This window comes from Aquarana catesbeiana, linkage group LG06, assembly GCF_042186555.1.
Source record: "Aquarana catesbeiana isolate 2022-GZ linkage group LG06, ASM4218655v1, whole genome shotgun sequence".
Lineage (NCBI taxonomy): Eukaryota > Metazoa > Chordata > Amphibia > Anura > Ranidae > Aquarana > Aquarana catesbeiana.
In genome coordinates this window covers 1,759,201-1,780,554 of record NC_133329.1, presented here as the reverse complement: position 1 = coordinate 1,780,554, position 21,354 = coordinate 1,759,201, and the positions used below count along the sequence as shown (strand labels likewise).

Below are 21,354 nucleotides of genomic sequence, written 5' to 3'. Positions count from 1 at the left end.
GTGGTTGTAGGTCAGGAAAGGGAAGGTCACCGAGGAGGCTGTGCGGTGCGATGTGTCGGGGGGAGGGGTGCTCTGTGTCAGGGGGAGGGGTGCTCTGTGTCGGGGGGAGGGGCGCTCTGTGTCGGGGGAGGGGTGCGCTGTGTCGGGGGAGGGGGGTGCTCTGTGTCGGGGGGAGGGGTGCGCTGTGTCGGGGGGAGGGGTGCGCTGTGTCGGGGGAGGGGTGCGCTGTGTCGGGGGAGGGGGGTGCTCTGTGTCGGGGGGAGGGGTGCGCTGTGTCGGGGGGAGGGGTGCGCTGTGTCGGGGGAGGGGTGCGCTGTGTCGGGGGGAGGGGTGCGCTGTGTCGGGGGGAGGGGTGCGCTGTGTCGGGGGAGGGGCGCTCTGTGTCGGGGGAGGGGGGTGCTCTGTGTCGGGGGGAGGGGGGGAGGGGTGCGCTGTGTCGGGGGGAGGGGTGCGCTGTGTCGGGGGAGGGGGGTGCTCTGTGTCGGGGGGAGGGGGGGAGGGGTGCGCTGTGTCGGGGGGAGGGGTGCGCTGTGTCGGGGGGAGGGGGGTGCTCTGTGTCGGGGGAGGGGTGCACTGTGTCGGGGGAGGGGCGCGCTGTGTCGGGGGAGGGGCGCTCTGTGTCGGGGGAGGGGGGTGCTCTGTGTCGGGGGGAGGGGGGGAGGGGTGCGCTGTGTCGGGGGGAGGGGTGCGCTGTGTCGGGGGGAGGGGTGCGCTGTGTCGGGGGAGGGGTGCGCTGTGTCGGGGGAGGGGGGTGCTCTGTGTCGGGGGGAGGGGTGCGCTGTGTCGGGGGGAGGGGTGCGCTGTGTCGGGGGGAGGGGTGCGCTGTGTCGGGGGAGGGGGGTGCTCTGTGTCGGGGGGAGGGGTGCGCTGTGTCGGGGGGAGGGGTGCGCTGTGTCGGGGGGAGGGGTGCGCTGTGTCGGGGGGAGGGATGCTCTGTGTCGGGGGGAGGGGCGCTCTGTGTCGGGGGAGGGGCGAGCTGTGTCGGGGGAGGGGATACATTGGAGTTGATAAACAACAACTCTCTCTCTGTCAACCAACATAAGATCAGACAGGGCTCTGGCAGTGCATGCTGGGAGTGTTAGTCATGGATGATCTGCACCCAATCAGAGGGTAGGGTGGTCTCTGATCAGGATAATGAGGTTGTTCCTTATTCTTGGTTGGAGGACTCTCCCTTGGAATTCTGGGTAATGGAATCCCTCAGCGGTGATCTATTGCACCGTGTAGCTCAGTCCGGGGATCCCGGTGATCTTGGTGAGGAGTTTGTCAGAAGTTGTGTAGCTCAGTCCAGGGATCCCGGTGATCTTGGTGAGGAGTTTGTTGGAAGTTGTGTAGCTCAGTCCAGGGATCCCGGTGATCTTGGTGAGGAGTTTGTCAGAAGTTGTGTAGCTCAGTCCAGGGATCCTGGTGATCTTGGTGAGGAGTTTGTCAGAAGTTGTGTAGCTCAGTCCAGGGATCCTGGTGATCTTGGTGAGGAGTTTGTCGGAAGTTGTGTAGCTCAGTCCAGGGATCCCGGTGATCTTGGTGAGGAGTTTGTCAGAAGTTGTGTAGCTCAGTCCAGGGATCCCGGTGATCTTGGTGAGGAGTTTGTCAGAAGTTGTGTAGCTCAGTCCAGGGATCCTGGTGATCTTGGTGAGGAGTTTGTCAGAAGTTGTGTAGCTCAGTCCAGGGATCCCGGTGATCTTGGTGAGGAGTTTGTTGGAAGTTGTGTAGCTCAGTCCGGGGATCCCGGTGATCTTGGTGAGGAGTTTGTCAGAAGTTGTGTAGCTCAGTCCGGGGATCCCGGTGATCTTGGTGAGGAGTTTGTCGGAAGTTGTGTAGCTCAGTCCAGGGATCCCGGTGATCTTGGTGAGGAGTTTGTTGGAAGTTGTGTAGCTCAGTCCGGGGATCCCGGTGATCTTGGTGAGGAGTTTGTCAGAAGTTGTGTAGCTCAGTCCAGGGATCCCGGTGATCTTGGTGAGGAGTTTGTTGGAAGTTGTGTAGCTCAGTCCGGGGATCCCGGTGATCTTGGTGAGGAGTTTGTCAGAAGTTGTGTAGCTCAGTCCAGGGATCCTGGTGATCTTGGTGAGGAGTTTGTCGGAAGTTGTGTAGCTCAGTCCGGGGATCCCGGTGATCTTGGTGAGGAGTTTGTCAGAAGTTGTGTAGCTCAGTCCAGGGATCCTGGTGATCTTGGTGAGGAGTTTGTCGGAAGTTGTGTAGCTCAGTCCGGGGATCCCGGTGATCTTGGTGAGGAGTTTGTCGGAAGTTGTGTAGCTCAGTCCAGGGATCCCGGTGATCTTGGTGAGGAGTTTGTTGGAAGTTGTGTAGCTCAGTCCGGGGATCCCGGTGATCTTGGTGAGGAGTTTGTCGGAAGTTGTGTAGCTCAGTCCAGGGATCCTGGTGATCTTGGTGAGGAGTTTGTCAGAAGTTGTGTAGCTCAGTCCAGGGATCCCGGTGATCTTGGTGAGGAGTTTGTTGGAAGTTGTGTAGCTCAGTCCGGGGATCCCGGTGATCTTGGTGAGGAGTTTGTCGGAAGTTGTGTAGCTCAGTCCGGGGATCCCGGTGATCTTGGTGAGGAGTTTGTCAGAAGTTGTGTAGCTCAGTCCAGGGATCCTGGTGATCTTGGTGAGGAGTTTGTCGGAAGTTGTGTAGCTCAGTCCAGGGATCCCGGTGATCTTGGTGAGGAGTTTGTCGGAAGTTGTGTAGCTCAGTCCAGGGATCCCGGTGATCTTGGTGAGGAGTTTGTTGGAAGTTGTGTAGCTCAGTCCAGGGATCCCGGTGATCTTGGTGAGGAGTTTGTTGGAAGTTGTGTAGCTCAGTCCAGGGATCCCGGTGATCTTGGTGAGGAGTTTGTCGGAAGTTGTGTAGCTCAGTCCGGGGATCCCGGTGATCTTGGTGAGGAGTTTGTTGGAAGTTGTGTAGCGGATACAATAAAAGGTTTGGACACAAATTGTCTCAGAGATCAGATTATTAACCTCCAGAAATGTCCTCTTTGCTTCCAGCCGCCAGCGACAGGCTCAGTTCACCGCCGAGAGAGACTGGAACAAGTTCCATCAACCCCGGAACCTTCTGCTGGCTCTGGTCGGGGAAGTGGGCGAGGTGGCAGAGCTCTTGTAAGTATGTTTGGCCTGGTGGGATGTTGGGGGTCAGAGACTTGTGATGGGAAGGAGGGTTCCGGTCAGACTTGGTGTGGTAGGATGGAGGGTTCTGTTCAGACACAGTGAAGGGCTGGTGGTATGATAGAAGGGTTCTGGTCAGACGTGGTGTGGTGGTGGAGCACTGGTGGTAGTATGGAGGGTTCTGTTCAGACAGTGAAGGGCTGGTGGATGATAGAAGGGTTCTGGTCAGACGTGGTGGTGGAGCACTGGTGGTAGTATGGAGGGTTCTGTTCAGACACAGTGGAGGGCTGGTGGTATGATAGAAGGGTTCTGGTCAGACGTGGTGTAGTGGTGGAGCACTGGTGGTAGTATGGAGGGTTCTGTTCAGACACAGTGAAGGGCTGGTGGTATGATAGAAGGGTTCTGGTCAGACGTGGTGTGGTGGTGGAGCACTGGTGGTAGTATGGAGGGTTCTGTTCAGACAGTGAAGGGCTGGTGGATGATAGAAGGGTTCTGGTCAGACGTGGTGGTGGAGCACTGGTGGTAGTATGGAGGGTTCTGTTCAGACACAGTGGAGGGCTGGTGGTATGATAGAAGGGTTCTGGTCAGACGTGGTGTAGTGGTGGAGCACTGGTGGTAGTATGGAGGGTTCTGTTCGGACACAGTGAAGGGCTGGTGGTATGATAGAAGGGTTCTGGTCAGACGTGGTGGTGGAGCACTGGTGGTAGTATGGAGGGTTCTGTTCAGACACAGTGAAGGGCTGGTGGTATGATAGAAGGGTTCTGGTCAGACGTGGTGTGATGGTGGAGCACTGGTGGTAGTATGGAGGGTTCTGTTCAGACACAGTGGAGGGCTGGTGGTATGATAGAAGGGTTCTGGTCAGACGTGGTGTGGTGGAGCACTGGTGGTAGGATGGAGGGTTCTGTTCAGACACAGTGGAGGGCTGGTGGTATGATAGAAGGGTTCTGGTCAGACGTGGTGGTGGAGCACTGGTGGTAGTATGGAGGGTTCTGTTCAGACGCAGTGAAGGGCTGGTGGATGATAGAAGGGTTCTGGTCAGACGTGGTGTGGTGGTGGAGCACTGGTGGTAGTATGGAGGGTTCTGTTCAGACACAGTGAAGGGCTGGTGGTATGATAGAAGGGTTCTGGTCAGACGTGGTGTGGTGGTGGAGCACTGGTGGTAGTATGGAGGGTTCTGTTCAGACACAGTGAAGGGCTGGTGGTATGATAGAAGGGTTCTGGTCAGACGTGGTGTGATGGTGGAGCACTGGTGGTAGTATGGAGGGTTCTGTTCAGACACAGTGGAGGGCTGGTGGTATGATAGAAGGGTTCTGGTCAGACGTGGTGTGGTGGAGCACTGGTGGTAGGATGGAGGGTTCTGTTCAGACACAGTGGAGGGCTGGTGGTATGATAGAAGGGTTCTGGTCAGACGTGGTGGTGGAGCACTGGTGGTAGTATGGAGGGTTCTGTTCAGACACAGTGGAGGGCTGGTGGTATGATAGAAGGGTTCTGGTCAGACGTGGTGTAGTGGTGGAGCACTGGTGGTAGTATGGAGGGTTCTGTTCGGACACAGTGAAGGGCTGGTGGTATGATAGAAGGGTTCTGGTCAGACGTGGTGGTGGAGCACTGGTGGTAGTATGGAGGGTTCTGTTCAGACACAGTGAAGGGCTGGTGGTATGATAGAAGGGTTCTGGTCAGACGTGGTGTGATGGTGGAGCACTGGTGGTAGTATGGAGGGTTCTGTTCAGACACAGTGGAGGGCTGGTGGTATGATAGAAGGGTTCTGGTCAGACGTGGTGTGGTGGAGCACTGGTGGTAGGATGGAGGGTTCTGTTCAGACACAGTGGAGGGCTGGTGGTATGATAGAAGGGTTCTGGTCAGACGTGGTGGTGGAGCACTGGTGGTAGTATGGAGGGTTCTGTTCAGACACAGTGAAGGGCTGGTGGATGATAGAAGGGTTCTGGTCAGACGTGGTGTGGTGGTGGAGCACTGGTGGTAGTATGGAGGGTTCTGTTCAGACACAGTGAAGGGCTGGTGGTATGATAGAAGGGTTCTGGTCAGACGTGGTGTGGTGGTGGAGCACTGGTGGTAGTATGGAGGGTTCTGTTCAGACACAGTGAAGGGCTGGTGGTATGATAGAAGGGTTCTGGTCAGACGTGGTGGTGGAGCACTGGTGGTAGTATGGAGGGTTCTGTTCAGACACAGTGGAGGGCTGGTGGTATGATAGAAGGGTTCTGGTCAGACGTGGTCTGGTGGTGGAGCACTGGTGGTAGGATGGAGGGTTCTGTTCAGACACAGTGAAGGGCTGGTGGATGATAGAAGGGTTCTGGTCAGACGTGGTGGTGGAGCACTGGTGGTAGTATGGAGGGTTCTGTTCAGACAGTGAAGGGCTGGTGGTATGATAGAAGGGTTCTGGTCAGACGTGGTGTAGTGGTGGAGCACTGGTGGTAGTATGGAGGGTTCTGTTCGGACACAGTGAAGGGCTGGTGGTATGATAGAAGGGTTCTGGTCAGACATGGTGTGGTGGTGGAGCACTGGTGGTAGTATGGAGGGTTCTGTTCAGACACAGTGGAGGGCTGGTGGTATGATAGAAGGGTTCTAGTCAGACGTGGCGTGGTGGAGCACTGGTGGTAGTATGGAGGGTTCTTATCAAGTGGTGTAATAGAGGGCTGGTTATTTGAAGGAGGGTTCTGGTCAGATGTGGTGGGGTTTGAGTAATGGTGTTATAATGGAGGATTCTGGTCAGACATGGTAGGTGGAGCACCAGTGGTTGGATGGTGGCCTCTGGTAAGATATGGTAGGTGGTATGATGGAGGTTTTTGGTCAGAGAAGTGGAGGGCTGGTTACACATTAGAGGGTTGTGGTCACTTGGTGGAGTGTAGAGCTGAGTGTGATTGAGGATTGTGGGTCAACCTAGTATGGTGGATAACTGGTGGTTTGAGGAAGCCTGATCAGATGTAGTGGGGTGGGAGGGTTGGTTGTATGATGGATGGTTCTGGGTGAGCCTAGAAGGTTGGTGGTTTGATGAAGGATTGTGGTCAGACATGGTATGTGGAGCACTGGTGTTATGATGGAGGGTTCAGGTCAGACGTGTTGGGTAAAACACTGGTATGATGGAGGGTTTGGGTCAGACATGGTAGGTGGAACACTGGTATGATGGAGGGTTCAGATCAGATGTGAGGAGTTGGGTGGTATGATGGATTCTGGTCAGATGTGGAGGGTTCAGGTCAGACATGTTGGGAAGTGCACTGGTATAATGGAGGGTAAGGGTCAGATGTGAAAGTTTGGTGGTATGATGAACTGTGGTCAGACATGTTAGGTGGAGCACTGGTATGACGGAGGGTTTGGGTCAGACCTGGTAGGTGGAACACTGGTATGATGGAGGGTTTGGGTCAGACATGGTAGGTGGAGCACTGGTATGATGGAGGGTTTGGGTCAGACCTGGTAGGTGGAACACTGGTATGATGGAGGGTTTGGGTCAGACCTGGTAGGTGGAGCACTGGTATGATGGAGGGTTTGGGTCAGACCTGGTAGGTGGAGCACTGGTATGATGGAGGGTTTGGGTCAGACATGGTAGGTGGAGCACTGGTATGATGGAGGGTTTGGGTCAGACATGGTAGGTGGAACACTGGTATGATGGAGGGTTTGGGTCAGACATGGTAGGTGGAACACTGGTATGATGGAGGGTTTGGGTCAGACCTGGTAGGTGGAACACTGGTATGATGGAGGGTTTGGGTCAGACCTGGTAGGTGGAACACTGGTATGATGGAGGGTTTGGGTCAGACCTGGTAGGTGGAGCACTGGTATGATGGAGGGTTTGGGTCAGACCTGGTAGGTGGAGCACTGGTATGATGGAGGGTTTGGGTCAGACATGGTAGGTGGAGCACTGGTATGATGGAGGGTTTGGGTCAGACATGGTAGGTGGAACACTGGTATGATGGAGGGTTTGGGTCAGACATGGTAGGTGGAGCACTGGTATGATGGAGGGTTTGGGTCAGACATGGTAGGTGGAACACTGGTATGATGGAGGGTTCAGATCAGATGTGAGGAGTTGGGTGGTATAATGGATTCTGGTGAGATGTGGTGGGAAGGGTTGGCGGTATGGAGGGTTCTGATGACATGGTGGTACGATGGGAGGATTCCGGTCAGTGTAGGTTCCTTCTAATGTTTGTGTGAATGGGGGAGGTGCATATTCTTCTCCGTGGTCTGACGCGCTCTCTGTCTTCCACAGTCAGTGGCAGGGGGAGGTCTCGGAAGGTCTCCCCAGCTGGTCGCAGTCTCAGCGGGAGTCCCTCTCTCACGAGCTCAGTGATGTCCTCATCTACCTGCTGGAACTGGCTGAGAAATGTCATGTGGATCTCCCACGCGCCGTCCTCGCCAAGATGGAGCTGAACGCCAAGAAGTATCCGGCTGCCCGGGTGCAGGGGAGCGCCAAGAAGTATGGAGTACAGCGCTGCGGAGAACGGACCCGCCAGCAGTCCCAGCCAATAGCGGTTCCTGTACGGCACTGGCTCTCCTCCTCGTTCCCAGGGTGGTGCACTGTACATGGTGGGCGGGGCGCTCCCATGGCGATGGTTCAGGGCGGGTCTTGCGTCCTATTCTCGTTTTAGAGTTTTTTATCGCTTTAGTTCTGTTTTTGTGCTTGTGGCTTAGCTGGAAAAAGACCAAATTATTTCTCCTCTTCCTGGAACTGCTCTGACTTCTGGTTAACCTTTTGCGGTGGGTGGGGGGTGGGGAGGTGGGTTCCTGTGCTCTCAGCGATCGCCCTCATCCTGTCATCAGCAATGCCTCGCTGTGCATGTGGGGGGTGGGGTGACACCATAGCTGGGACACCGCAGCGGCCAGCCACGACCATCGCCTGTTTTAGTTTAATAAAACGTTCTTACTCTTTTTATACGATGTTCGGGCCGCGTTGTGTGTTTTAGGGTGCGCTCTACACCTGTGGGGGAAGGGGGGGGGGGGGTGTGCATCACATTGCCTGCTATCTGTGTGCGCCTCCGTGACGCAGGTCATGTGACCTCCAGGGGACTCAAAGCCCAGAAACAGATTTGTTTTATTTTTTTTTAATTTTGGGAGGGAGAAGTTTGTTTTTTTTTGTTGGTTTTTTGGCTTTTTGTTTTTTTTTTTGTTTTTTTTTTTTTCTATTGGTGTCCCCATTGGAGAGATTTCTCCCCATTTCCTGTCCTGGTGACAACAGTTTCACCAGAGAAGAATACACGAAGGTTGGGGCCAGGTGATTGGTTGTGGGCTCTGTGTCCCTGTGGGAAATAATGGGCTGTTACCCGGAGCAACCAGACATACCTGTGTCCGATCTGTGGGGGAACTCCGGAGGGGATTTTACTGTAATTACTGTTTTAGTTGTTTTTTTTTTTCTCTGTATTGATGGAACTATCCGGATTAAACCTACGGTTCTCCTCTCTGTGTCTCCTGTCTCTTCATCCACTTCATTGGGGGGGGGGCAGAGTTCCCTTCCTGTGGGAAGAATTGGGGGTGGTGGGGAGGGATATAGTTTATATTGGGGGGGGGGGGGGAGAGTTCCCTTCCTGTGGGAAGAATTGGGGGTGGCGGGGAGGGATATAGTTTATATTGGGGGGGGGGGGGGGAGAGTTCCCTTCCTGTGGGAAGAATTGGGGGTGGCGGGGAGGGATATAGTTTATATTGGGGGAGGGGGGGGCAGAGTTCCCTTCCTGTGGGAAGAATTGGGGGTGGTGGGAGGGATATAGTTTATATTGGGGGGGGGGGGGGCAGAGTTCCCTTCCTGTGGGAAGAATTGGGGGTGGTGGGGAGGGATATAGTTTATATTGGGGGGGGGGGGGCAGAGTTCCCTTCCTGTGGGAAGAATTGGGGGTGGTGGGGAGGGATATAGTTTATATTGGGGGAGGGGGGGCAGAGTTCCCTTCCTGTGGGAAGAATTGGGGGTGGTGGGGAGGGATATAGTTTATATTGGGGGGGGGGGGGCAGAGTTCCCTTCCTGTGGGAAGAATTGGGGGTGGCGGGGAGGGATATAGTTTATATTGGGGGAGGGGGGGGCAGAGTTCCCTTCCTGTGGGAAGAATTGGGGGTGGTGGGGAGGGATATAGTTTATATTGGGGGAGGGGGGGCAGAGTTCCCTTCCTGTGGGAAGAATTGGGGGTGGTGGGGAGGGATATAGTTTATATTGAGGGGGGGGGGGGGCAGAGTTCCCTTCCTGTGGGAAGAATTGGGGGTGGTGGGGAGGGATATAGTTTATATTGGGGAGGGGGGGGCAGAGTTCCCTTCCTGTGGGAAGAATTGGGGGTGGCGGGGAGGGATATAGTTTATATTGGGGGAGGGGGGGGCAGAGTTCCCTTCCTGTGGGAAGAATTGGGGGTGGCGGGGAGGGATATAGTTTATATTGGGGGAGGGGGGGGCAGAGTTCCCTTCCTGTGGGAAGAATTGGGGGTGGCGGGGAGGGATATAGTTTATATTGGGGGGGGGGGGGGGGAGAGTTCCCTTCCTGTGGGAAGAATTGGGGGTGGTGGGGAGGGATATAGTTTATATTGGGGGAGGGGGGGGGCAGAGTTCCCTTCCTGTGGGAAGAATTGGGGGTGGTGGGGAGGGATATAGTTTATATTGGGGGGGCAGAGTTCCCTTCCTGTGGGAAGAATTGGGGGTGGTGGGGAGGGATATAGTTTATATTGGGGGGGGGGGGGGCAGAGTTCCCTTCCTGTGGGAAGAATTGGGGGTGGCGGGGAGGGATATAGTTTATATTGGGGGGGGGGGGGGGGAGAGTTCCCTTCCTGTGGGAAGAATTGGGGGTGGTGGGGAGGGATATAGTTTATATTGGGGGAGGGGGGGGGCAGAGTTCCCTTCCTGTGGGAAGAATTGGGGGTGGTGGGGAGGGATATAGTTTATATTGGGGGGGGGGGGGGCAGAGTTCCCTTCCTGTGGGAAGAATTGGGGGTGGTGGGGAGGGATATAGTTTATATTGGGGGGGGGGGGGGGCAGAGTTCCCTTCCTGTGGGAAGAATTGGGGGTGGTGGGGAGGGATATAGTTTATATTGGGGGGGGGGGGGGCAGAGTTCCCTTCCTGTGGGAAGAATTGGGGGTGGTGGGGAGGGATATAGTTTATATTGGGGGGGGGGGGGCAGAGTTCCCTTCCTGTGGGAAGAATTGGGGGTGGTGGGGAGGGATATAGTTTATATTGGGGGGGGGGGTGGCAGAGTTCCCTTCCTGTGGGAAGAATTGGGGGTGGCGGGGAGGGATATAGTTTATATTGGGGGAGGGGGGGGCAGAGTTCCCTTCCTGTGGGAAGAATTGGGGGTGGTGGGGAGGGATATAGTTTATATTGGGGGGGGGGCAGAGTTCCCTTCCTGTGGGAAGAATTGGGGGTGGTGGGGAGGGATATAGTTTATATTGGGGGAGGGGGGGGCAGAGTTCCCTTCCTGTGGGAAGAATTGGGGGTGGTGGGGAGGGATATAGTTTATATTGGGGGGGGGGGGGCAGAGTTCCCTTCCTGTGGGAAGAATTGGGGGTGGTGGGGAGGGATATAGTTTATATTGGGGGGGGGTGGCAGAGTTCCCTTCCTGTGGGAAGAATTGGGGGTGGTGGGGAGGGATATAGTTTATATTGGGGGGGGGGGGGGCAGAGTTCCCTTCCTGTGGGAAGAATTGGGGGTGGTGGGGAGGGATATAGTTTATATTGGGGGAGGGGGGGGCAGAGTTCCCTTCCTGTGGGAAGAATTGGGGGTGGTGGGGAGGGATATAGTTTATATTGGGGGAGGGGGGGGCAGAGTTCCCTTCCTGTGGGAAGAATTGGGGGTGGTGGGGAGGGATATAGTTTATATTGGGGGAGGGGGTGGCAGAGTTCCCTTCCTGTGGGAAGAATTGGGGGTGGTGGGGAGGGATATAGTTTATATTGGGGGAGGGGGGGCAGAGTTCCCTTCCTGTGGGAAGAATTGGGGGTGGTGGGAGGGATATAGTTTATATTGGGGGAGGGGGGGGCAGAGTTCCCTTCCTGTGGGAAGAATTGGGGGTGGTGGGGAGGGATATAGTTTATATTGGGGGAGGGGGGGCAGAGTTCCCTTCCTGTGGGAAGAATTGGGGGTGGTGGGGAGGGATATAGTTTATATTGGGGGAGGGGGGGGCAGAGTTCCCTTCCTGTGGGAAGAATTGGGGGTGGTGGGGAGGGATATAGTTTATATTGGGGGGGGCAGAGTTCCCTTCCTGTGGGAAGAATTGGGGGTGGTGGGGAGGGATATAGTTTATTTGGGGGGGGGGGGGTTGACAAGGATCTTGGGGTGAGTGCTGCACTAACTGGCCCATCAATACTCTGTATAGACCACAGTGACCCCTACAGGAGGGTGAAAGTACTACACACTGGAGCAGTTGCACCCGAAGTGCATATCCCCGGAGTCCTATGTGGGTGCATGGCAGGGAATGTACCCCAAATCCAGACATAAGCACAAGAAATAATATGGGTGTGGGGGACGCACCTCAAATCCGGACATGAGCACAAGTAATATGGGGGGGGGGGCACCTCAAATCCGGACATAGTCCACAGAATTAATATGGGGGGGCACCTCAAATCCGGACATAGTCCACAGGAGTAATATGTGGGTTCAGGGGAGAGGGGCACCTCAAATCCGGGCATAAGCACAAATATGTGGGTGCAGGGAAGGGGGGGACTTCAAAGCCAGACATAGTCCACAGAAGTCACATGTTGGAGCATGGCAAATGACACCTCAAATCTGGACATAGTCCACAGAAGTAATATGGGGGGGGGGACCTCAAATCTGGGCATAGTCCACAGAAGTAATATGGGGGGGGGACCTCAAATCTGGACATAGTCCACAGAAGTCACATGTTGGAGCATGGCAAATGACACCTCAAATCTGGACATAGTCCACAGAAGTAATATGGGGGGGGACCTCAAATCTGGACATAGTCCACAGAAGTCACATGTTGGAGCATGGCAAATGACACCTCAAATCTGGACATAGTCCACAGAAGTAATATGGGGGGGGGACCTCAAATCTGGGCATAGTCCACAGAAGTAATATGGGGGGGGGACCTCAAATCTGGGCATAGTCCACAGAAGTAATATGGGGGGGGGACCTCAAATCTGGGCATAGTCCACAGAAGTAATATGGGGGGGGGACCTCAAATCCGGACATAGTCCACAGAAGTGATATGTGGGGGGAACCTCAAATCCGGACATAGTCCACAGAAGTAATATGGGGGGGGAACCTCAAATCCGGACATAGTCCACAGAAGTGATATGGGGGGGGAACCTCAAATCCGGACATAGTCCACAGAAGTGATATGTGGGGGGAACCTCCAATCCGGACATAGTCCACAGAAGTAATATGGGGGGGGAACCTCAAATCCGGACATAGTCCACAGAAGTCACATGTTGGAGAATGGCAAATGACACCTCAAATCCGGACATAATGCACTGGAGTCAAATGTGGGTGCGGGGGAGGTGAAGCACCCTAAATCTAGAGATGAGGCACAGGAATCGTATGTGGGTGTAAGGGAGGTACCTCTAGTCCAAACACAGGTGGTTATGTGTGGGTACACAGTATGAGGCACCCCAAATCCAGACTTGAGGCACAGGAGTAATGGGGGGAGCAGACACCCTGATTTCAGACCTAATCCACAGCAGTCCTATGTGGGTGCTCCGCAGTGGCGGTACCCCATGTCTAGGTATAAGTCACATGAGTAATATGTGGGGGTGCACGGCGGGGGAAACACTCCGAATTCAGGCATAATCCACAGGAGTAATATGTGGGTGTACTGCAGGTGAGGCACCCCAAATTTAGGCATAATTCACAGGAAGGCATGTGAGGTACCCCGATACTCCACATGCCAGAAGAATAATATGCGGGTGCATGGCAAGGAAGGTACCCCACATCTAGATATAAGACACAAGGGGCATTTGTTGGTACATAATGAGGCACCCCAAATTCAGACATGAGGTACAGGAGTCATATGGGGCGCCTCTTCTGCACCCACATATCTAGACATAAAGGTGCTGTTTGTCAATTGCTGCCGGCTTCATCTTCATGGCAGGAGGCTGTGGTCGGGGGCGGGGGCCGTGGTCGGGGGCGGGGGCCGTGGTCGGGGGCCGTGGGCGGGGGCCGTGGTCGGGTGCGGGGGCCGTGGTCGGGCGCCGTGGTCGGGAGCTGTCATTGTAATGTGGAAGGCTGTGAATAATGACTGTTTCCAGATAACGCTCTCGGGGGAGGGGAAGTCCCCACATCGCCCTCCAGCTTCCCCTCCATCAGTTTAGACATCTCTGTACAATGTCCCCATTTATAAATGCTTTCACTAGATCTAAACGAATTCTTTCTGGAGTTCCCCTTTAATGCCCCTGTGAGAGCCGGACTGTAAAGGGGGAAATGTATTTGTACTTCTCCTTATTCCGCACACAGCTTCTATATTTAGTTGTTTATCTACCTGCAGCTTTTATTTTTATAGGATGTGAGATTCCCCCCCCCCCCAAATGGAGAAGGTGACCTTCCTTCCTGTGTGGTCACTGAACCCAATAGATAACATTCTGGCTGGAGTTACAACATATAGAATGGAGGAGGTTCCAGGTGATGCAGGCCCCATAGAATAGAGGAGGTCCCACTCATTTTTGGGAGCCATATATAAAAGAGTATTCTGGCATTAGCAAAGAGCCATATGGAATGGAGGATGCCCCAGGTGGCTATATAGAAAGTAGGTCCAAGGCACTGAGGTCCATACAGAAAGGAGCGGTCTAAGGCATGGAGGACCATATAGAATGGAGGTGGTCCAAGGCGCTGATGGCCATATAGAAAGGAAAAGGTCCCAGGCCCTGTGGGTCATATAGAATGGAGGAGGTTCCAGGTGTTGCAGGCCGTATAGAATGGAGGAGGTCCCACTCAATTTTGTACGCCATATAAAAGAGTACTCGGGCATTAATGAACAGCCATATGGAATGGAGGAGACCCCAGGCGCTGGTGGCCCTATAGAATGGAGAAGGTCCCAAGCCCTGCAGGCTATATATAATGGAGGAGGCTCCAGGCACTGAGGGCCATATAGAATGGAGAATGTCCCAGGCATTGAGGGCCATATAGAATGGAAGAGGTTCCTGGCACTGGGCCATATAGAATGAAGGAGGCCCCAGGCGCTGGGGGCCCTATAGAATGGAGGAGGCTGGGGGCCATATAGAATGGAGGAGGTTCCAGGCACTGAGGGCCATGGAGAAGGTCCCAGGCATTGAGGGCCATATAGAATGGAAGAGGTTCCTGGCACTGAGGGCCATATAGAATGAAAGAGGCCCCAGGCACTGAGGGCCATGTAGACTGGAGGAGGTCCCAGGCACTGGAGGCTGTATAGAATAGAGGAGGTCCAGGCACTGGACGTCATAAAATGGAGGAGGCCCCAGATGCTGGGGGCCATATAGAACGGAGGAGGCCCCAGGCACCCGAGGGCCATATAGGATGGAGAAGGTCCAAGACACTAAGGACCATATAGAATGTAGGTGGTCCAAGGCACTGATGGCCATATAGAATGAAGGAGTTCCACTCATTTTTGGGCACCATATAAAAGAGTATTAGGACATTAGCGAAGAGCCATATAGAATGGAGGATGCCCCAGGTGGCTATATAGAAAGAAGGAGGTCCAAGGCGCTAAGGTCCATACAGAAAGGAGCAGTCTAAGGCACTGAGGACCATATAGAATGGAGATGGTCCAAGGCGCTGATGGCCATATAGAAATGAGAAGGTCCCAGGTCCTGTGAGCCATATAGAATGGTGGAGGTTCCAGGTGTTGCAGGCCATATAGAATGGAGGAGGTCCCACTCATTTTTGTACACCATATAAAAGAGTACTCGGGCTTTAACGAACAGCCATATGGAATGAAGGTGGCCCTATAGAATGGAGGAGGTCCCAAGCCCTGTAGGCTATATATAATGGAGGAGGCCCCAGATGCTGAGGGCCATATAGAATGGAGGAGGCTCCAGGCACTGAGGGCCATATAGAATGGAGAAGGTTCCCGGCACTGAGGGCCATATGGAATGGAAGAGGTCCCAGGCACTGGAGGCTGTATAGAATAGAGAAGGTCCAGGCACTGGAGGTCATATAAAATGGAGGAGGCCCCAGATGCTGGGGGCCATATAGAATGAAGGAGGTCCTAAGCCCTGTAGGCTATATATAATGGAGGAGGCTGGGGGCCATATAGAATGGAGGAGGCTCCAGGCACTGAGGGCCATATAGAATGGAGAAGGTCCCAGGCATTGAGGGCCATATAGAATGGAAGAGGTTCCCGGCACTGAGGGCCAAATAGAATGGAAGAGGCCCCAGGCGCTGAGGGCCATGTAGACTGGAGGAGGTCCCAGGCACTGGAGGCTGTATAGAATAGAGAAGGTCCAGGCACTGGAGGTCATATAAAATAGAGGAGGCCCCAGATGCTGGGGGCCATATAGAATGGAGGAGGCCCCAGGCACCCGAGGGCCATATAGAATGGAGAAGGTCCAAGGCACTGAGGACCATATAGAATGTAGGTGGTCCAAGGCATTGATGGCCATATAGAATGGAGGAGGTTCCACTCATTTTTGGGCACCATATAAAAGAGTACTCAGGCATTAACGAAGAGCCATATAGAATTGAGGAGGTCCCAGGCACTGGTCGCCCTATAGAATGAAGGAGGTCCCAGGCCCTGTAAGCTATATAGAATGAAGGAGGTCCAGGCACTGGAGGCCAAATAAAGTGGAGGAGGCCCCAGATGCTGGGACCCATATAGAATGGAGGAGGCCCCAGGCACTGAGGGCCATATAGAATGAAGGAGGCCCCAGGCATTGAGGGCCATTTAGACTGGAAGAGGTTCCAGGCATTGAGAACCATGTAGACTGGAGGAGGTCCCAGGTGCTGGAGGCTGTATGGAATGGAGGATGTCCCAGGTGCTGGAGACTGTATAGAATGGAGGAGGTTCAGGCACTGAAGACCATATAGAATGGAGGAGGCCCCAGATGCTGGGGGTCATATAGAATGGAGGAGGTTCCAGGCACTGAGGGCCATGTAGACTGGAGGAGGTCCCAGGCACTGGAGGCTGTATAGAATAGAGAAGGTCCAGGCACTGGAGGTCATATAAAATGGAGGAGGCCCCAGATGCTGGGGGCCATATAGAATGGAGGAGGCCCCAGGCACCCGAGGACCATATAGAATTGAGAAGGTCCAAGGCACTGAGGACCATATAGAATGGAGGAGGTTCCACTCATTTTTGGGCACCATATAAGAGTACTCAGGCATTAACGAAGAGCCATATAGAATTGAGGAGGTCCCAGGCACTGGTCGCCCTATAGAATGAAGGAGGTCCCAGGCCCTGTAAGCTATATAGAATGAAGGAGGTCCAGGCACTGGAGGCCAAATAAAGTGGAGGAGGCCCCAGATGCTGGGACACATATAGAATGAAGGAGGCCCCAGGCATTGAGGGCCATATAGAATGAAGGAGGCCCCAGGCATTGAGGGCCATATAGACTGGAGGAGGTTCCAGGCATTGAGAACCATGTAGACTGGAGGTGGTCCCAGGCGCTGGAGGCTGTATGGAATGGAGGATGTCCCAGGTGCTAGAGACTGTATAGAATGGAGGAGGTTCAGGCACTGGAGACCATATAGGATGGAGGAGGCCCCAGATGCTGGGGGTCATATAGAATGGAGGAGGCCCCAGGTACTGAGGGCCAAATAGAATGGAAGAGGTCCCAGGCATTGAGGGTCATATAGAATTAAGGTGGTCGAAGGCGCCATATAGAATGGTGGAGGTTCAAGGCACTAAGGACCATATAGAATGGGGGAGGTCCAAGGCGCTAAGGACCATATAGAATGGGGGAGGTCCCAGGTCCTGTGAGCCATATAGAATGGAGGAGGCTCCGGGCACTGAGGGCCATATGCTGGAGACTGTATAGAATTGAGGAAGTTCCAGGTGTTGGAGACTGTATAGAATGGAAGAGGTCCCAAACGCTGGAGGCCATGTAGAATGGAGGAGGTTCCCAGCATTGAGGGCTATATAGAATGGAAGAGGTTCCAGGCACCGAGGGCCATATAGAATGGAAGAGGTTCCAGGCACCGAGGGCCATATAGAATGGAGGAGGCCCCAGGTATTGAGGGCCATGTAGACTGGAAGAGGTCCCAGGAGCTGGAGGCTGTATAGAATGTAGGAGGTCTAGGCACTGGAGGCCATGTAGCATGGAAGAGGTTCCAGGTGGTGAGGGCCATATAGAAGTGAAGAGGTTCCAGGCACTAAGGGCCATATAGAATTGAGGAGGTCCCAGGCGCTGGAGACTGTATAGAATGGAGAAGGTCCCAGGTACTGGAGACTGTATAGAATCGAGGAGGTCCCAGGCGCTGGAGACTGTATAGAATGGAGAAGGTCCCAGGTACTGGAGACTGTATAGAATTGAGGAGGTCCCAGGCACTGGAGACTGTATAGAATGGAGGAGGTCCCAGGTCCTGGAGACTGTATAGAATGGAGGAGGTCCCAGGCACTGGAGACTGTATAGAATGGAGGAGGTCCCAGGCACTGGAGACTGTATAGAATGGAGGAGGTCCCAGGCACTGGAGACTGTATAAAATTAAGGAGGTTCCAGGCGCTGAGGGCCATATAGAATGGAAGAGGTTCCAGGTGCTGAGGGCCATATAGAATGGAAGAGATTCCAGGCGCTGAGGGTTATATAGAATGGGGGAGGTCTCGGGCACTGGAGGCTGTATGCAATGGAGAAGGTCCCAAGCACTGAGGGCCATATAGAATGGAGGAGGTCCCACACATTTTTGGGGGGGAGCGCTATAAAAGAGTACATTAATGAAAAGCCATATAGACTAGAGAAGGTTCTGGACATAAACAAGGAGCTGTATAGAATGGAGGCATTGCTGGGAGCTGTATAGAGCCCTATAGAACAGAGGAGTTCCTGGGTACTAACGGAGAGCCCTATAGAATGGATGAGTTCCTGGGTACTAATGGAGAGTTCTATAGAACGGAGGAGTTCCTGGGTACTAATGGAGAGCCCTATAGAACAGGGGAGTTCCTGGATACTAATGAAGAGCCCTATAGAATGGAGAAGTTCCTAGGTACTAATGGAGAGTTCTATAGAACGGAGGAGTTCCTGGGTACTAATGAAGAGCCCTATAGAACGGAGGAGTTCCTGGGTACTAATGGAGAGCCCTATAGAATGGAGGAGTTCCTGGGTACTAATGGAGAGTTCTATAGAACGGAGGAGTTCCTGGGTACTAATGAAGAACCCTATAGAACGGAGGATTTCCTGGGTACTAATGAAGAACCCTATAGAATGGAGGAGTTCCTGGGTACTAATGAAGAACCCTATAGAACGGAGGATTTCCTGGGTACTAATGAAGAACCCTATAGAATGGAGGAGTTCCTGGGTACTAATGGAGAGTTCTATAGAACGGAGGAGTTCCTGGGTACTAATGAAGAACCCTATAGAACGGAGGATTTCCTGGGTAATAATGAAGAACCCTATAGAATGGAGGAGTTCCTGGGTACTAATGGAGGGCCCTATAGAACGGAGGAGTTCCTGGTACTAATGGAGAGCCCTATAGAATGGAGGAGTTCCTGGGTACTAATGGAGAGTTCTATAGAACGGAGGAGTTCCTGGGTACTAATGAAGAACCCTATAGAACGGAGGATTTCCTGGGTACTAATGAAGAACCCTATAGAATGGAGGAGTTCCTGGGTACTAATGGAGAGTTCTATAGAACGGAGGAGTTCCTGGGTACTAATGAAGAACCCTATAGAACGGAGGATTTCCTGGGTAATAATGAAGAACCCTATAGAACGGAGGAGTTCCTGGGTACTAATGAAGAACCCTATAGAATGGAGGAGTTTCTGGGTACTAAGGAAGAGCCCTATAGATTGGAGGAGTTTCTGGGTATTAATGAAGAGCCCTATAGAATGGAGGACTTCCTGGGTACTAATGAAGAGACCTATAGAATGGAGGACTTCCTGGGTACTAATGGAGAGCCCTATAGAATGGAGAAGTTCCTGGGTACTAATGAAGAACCCTATAGAATGGAGGAGTTCCTGGGTACTAATGGAGAGCCCTATAGAATGGAGAAGTTCCTGGGTACTAATGAAGAACCCTATAGAATGGAGGAGTTCCTGGGTACTAATGGAGAGCCCTATAGAATGGAGTGTAACAGAATCGCTTGCCACACTCTGCTTGAGTGCTTCCATCATAGACCGCTTCCTCCAGTCTCAATATAGATATTAGAGCCGCATAGTACAACCAAGAACTAGGCAGGACTCGTTTGGCTGCAAAGCTGGAACATGAACTGTTTTTATTTGAACACGGAGATATCCACTCAGGGGACAATCCCCCCTTCTTTGCATAATGAAACAGGGCGGGGTGGACTTTTCCTCCACCAGTAGCATGACACAGGTATATTCAAACCTCTCATCAGTAGACTGTCTTTGGGAGGGACTGCTGGAGAAATCCCCCCCCCTCCTTCCCTTCTCCCCAGGCCTCAAGGGTTACATGCCACCAGTTACCCAACCCCTACCCTGCCCCGCCCCTAATTCCGCCCCTAAACACGCCCTCATAAATTATCTCACGAAATGACACTCAAATGTTTTATGCAGAATTAAGTTCTAAAATAAATATTAACAACTTTATCCGTGTCCGTCATGCAGCCTACCCGTGTCCATCATGCTGCCTACCCGTGTCCATCATGCTGCCTACCCGTGTCCATCATGCTGCCTACCCGTGTCCATCATGCTGCCTACCCGTGTCCATCATGCTGCCTACCCGTGTCCATCATGCTGCCTACCCGTGTCCATCATGCTGCCTACCCGTGTCCATCATGCTGCCTACCCGTGTCCATCATGCTTTCTACCCGTGTCCATCATGCTTTCTACCCGTGTCCATCATGCAGCCTACCCGTGTCCATCATGCTGCCTACCCGTGTCCATCATGCTGCCTACCCGTGTCCATCATGCTGCCTACCCGTGTCCATCATGCAGCCTACCCGTGTCCATCATGCTGCCTACCCGTGTCCATCATGCTTTCTACCCGTGTCCATCATGCTTTCTACCCGTGTCCATCATGCAGCCTACCCGTGTCCATCATGCTGCCTACCCGTGTCCATCATGCTGCCTACCCGTGTCCATCATGCTGCCTACCCGTGTCCATCATGCTGCCTACCCGTGTCCATCATGCTGCCTACCCGTGTCCATCATGCTGCCTACCCGTGTCCATCATGCTGCCTATCCGTGTCCATCATGCTGCCTACCCGTGTCCATCATGCAGCCTACCCGTGTCCATCATGCAGCCTACCCGTGTCCATCATGCAGCCTACCCGTGTCCATCATGCAGCCTACCCGTGTCCATCATGCTGCCTACCCGTGTCCATCATGCTGCCTACCCCTGCCAAACAATGCAGCCTATCCGTGTCCATCATGCAGCCTATCCGTGTCCATCATGCAGCCTACCCGTGTCCATCATGCTGCCTACCCGTGTCCATCATGCTGCCTACCCGTGTCCATCATGCAGCCTACCCGTGTCCATCATGCTGCCTATCCGTGTCCATCATGCAGCCTACCCGTGTCCATCATGCTGCCTACCCGTGTCCATCATTCTGCCTACCCGTGTCCATCATGCAGCCTATCCGTGTCCATCATGCAGCCTACCCGTGTCCATCATGCTGCCTACCCGTGTCCATCATGCAGCCTACCCGTGTCCATCATGCTGCCTACCCGTGTCCATCATGCAGCCTACCCGTGTCCATCATGCTGCCTATCCGTGTCCATCATGCAGCCTACCCGTGTCCATCATGCTGCCTACCCGTGTCCATCATTCTGCCTACCCGTGTCCATCATGCTGCCTATCCGTGTCCATCATGCTGCCTACCTGTGTCCATCATGCTGCCTACCCGTGTCCATCATGCTGCCTACCCGTGTCCATCATTCTGCCTACCCGTGTCCATCATGCTGCCTACCTGTGTCCATCATGCTGCCTACCCGTGTCCATCATGCTGCCTACCCGTGTCCATCATTCTGCCTACCCGTGTCCATCATGCTGCCTACCCGTGTCCATCATGCTGCCTACCCGTGTCCATCATGCTGCCTACCCGTGTCCATCATGCTGCCTACCCGTGTCCATCATGCTGCCTACCCGTGTCCATCATGCTGCCTACCCGTGTCCATCATGCAGCCTACCCGTGTCCATCATGCTGCCTGTCCGTGTCCATCATGCTGCCTACCCGTGTCCATCATGCTGCCTACCCGTGTCCATCATGCTTTCTACCCGTGTCCATCATGCTTTCTACCCGTGTCCATCATGCTGCCTA

General features: G+C 53.9%; 1 protein-coding gene across 1 annotated transcript in view; it reads left to right on the top strand.

The window, feature by feature from the left end:
• Positions 1-8,491, top strand: part of DCTPP1 (dCTP pyrophosphatase 1) — a gene marked incomplete at its 5' end in the record, with an annotated part of 9,109 nt that extends 618 nt beyond the window's left edge. Inside the window, 2 exon segments of the mRNA XM_073635299.1 lie at positions 2,979-3,089; positions 7,306-8,491. Coding sequence (XP_073491400.1) covers positions 2,979-3,089; positions 7,306-7,684 — 490 coding nt within the window. The 3' untranslated portion in view covers positions 7,685-8,491.
• Positions 8,492-21,354: the final 12,863 nt, after the last annotated feature.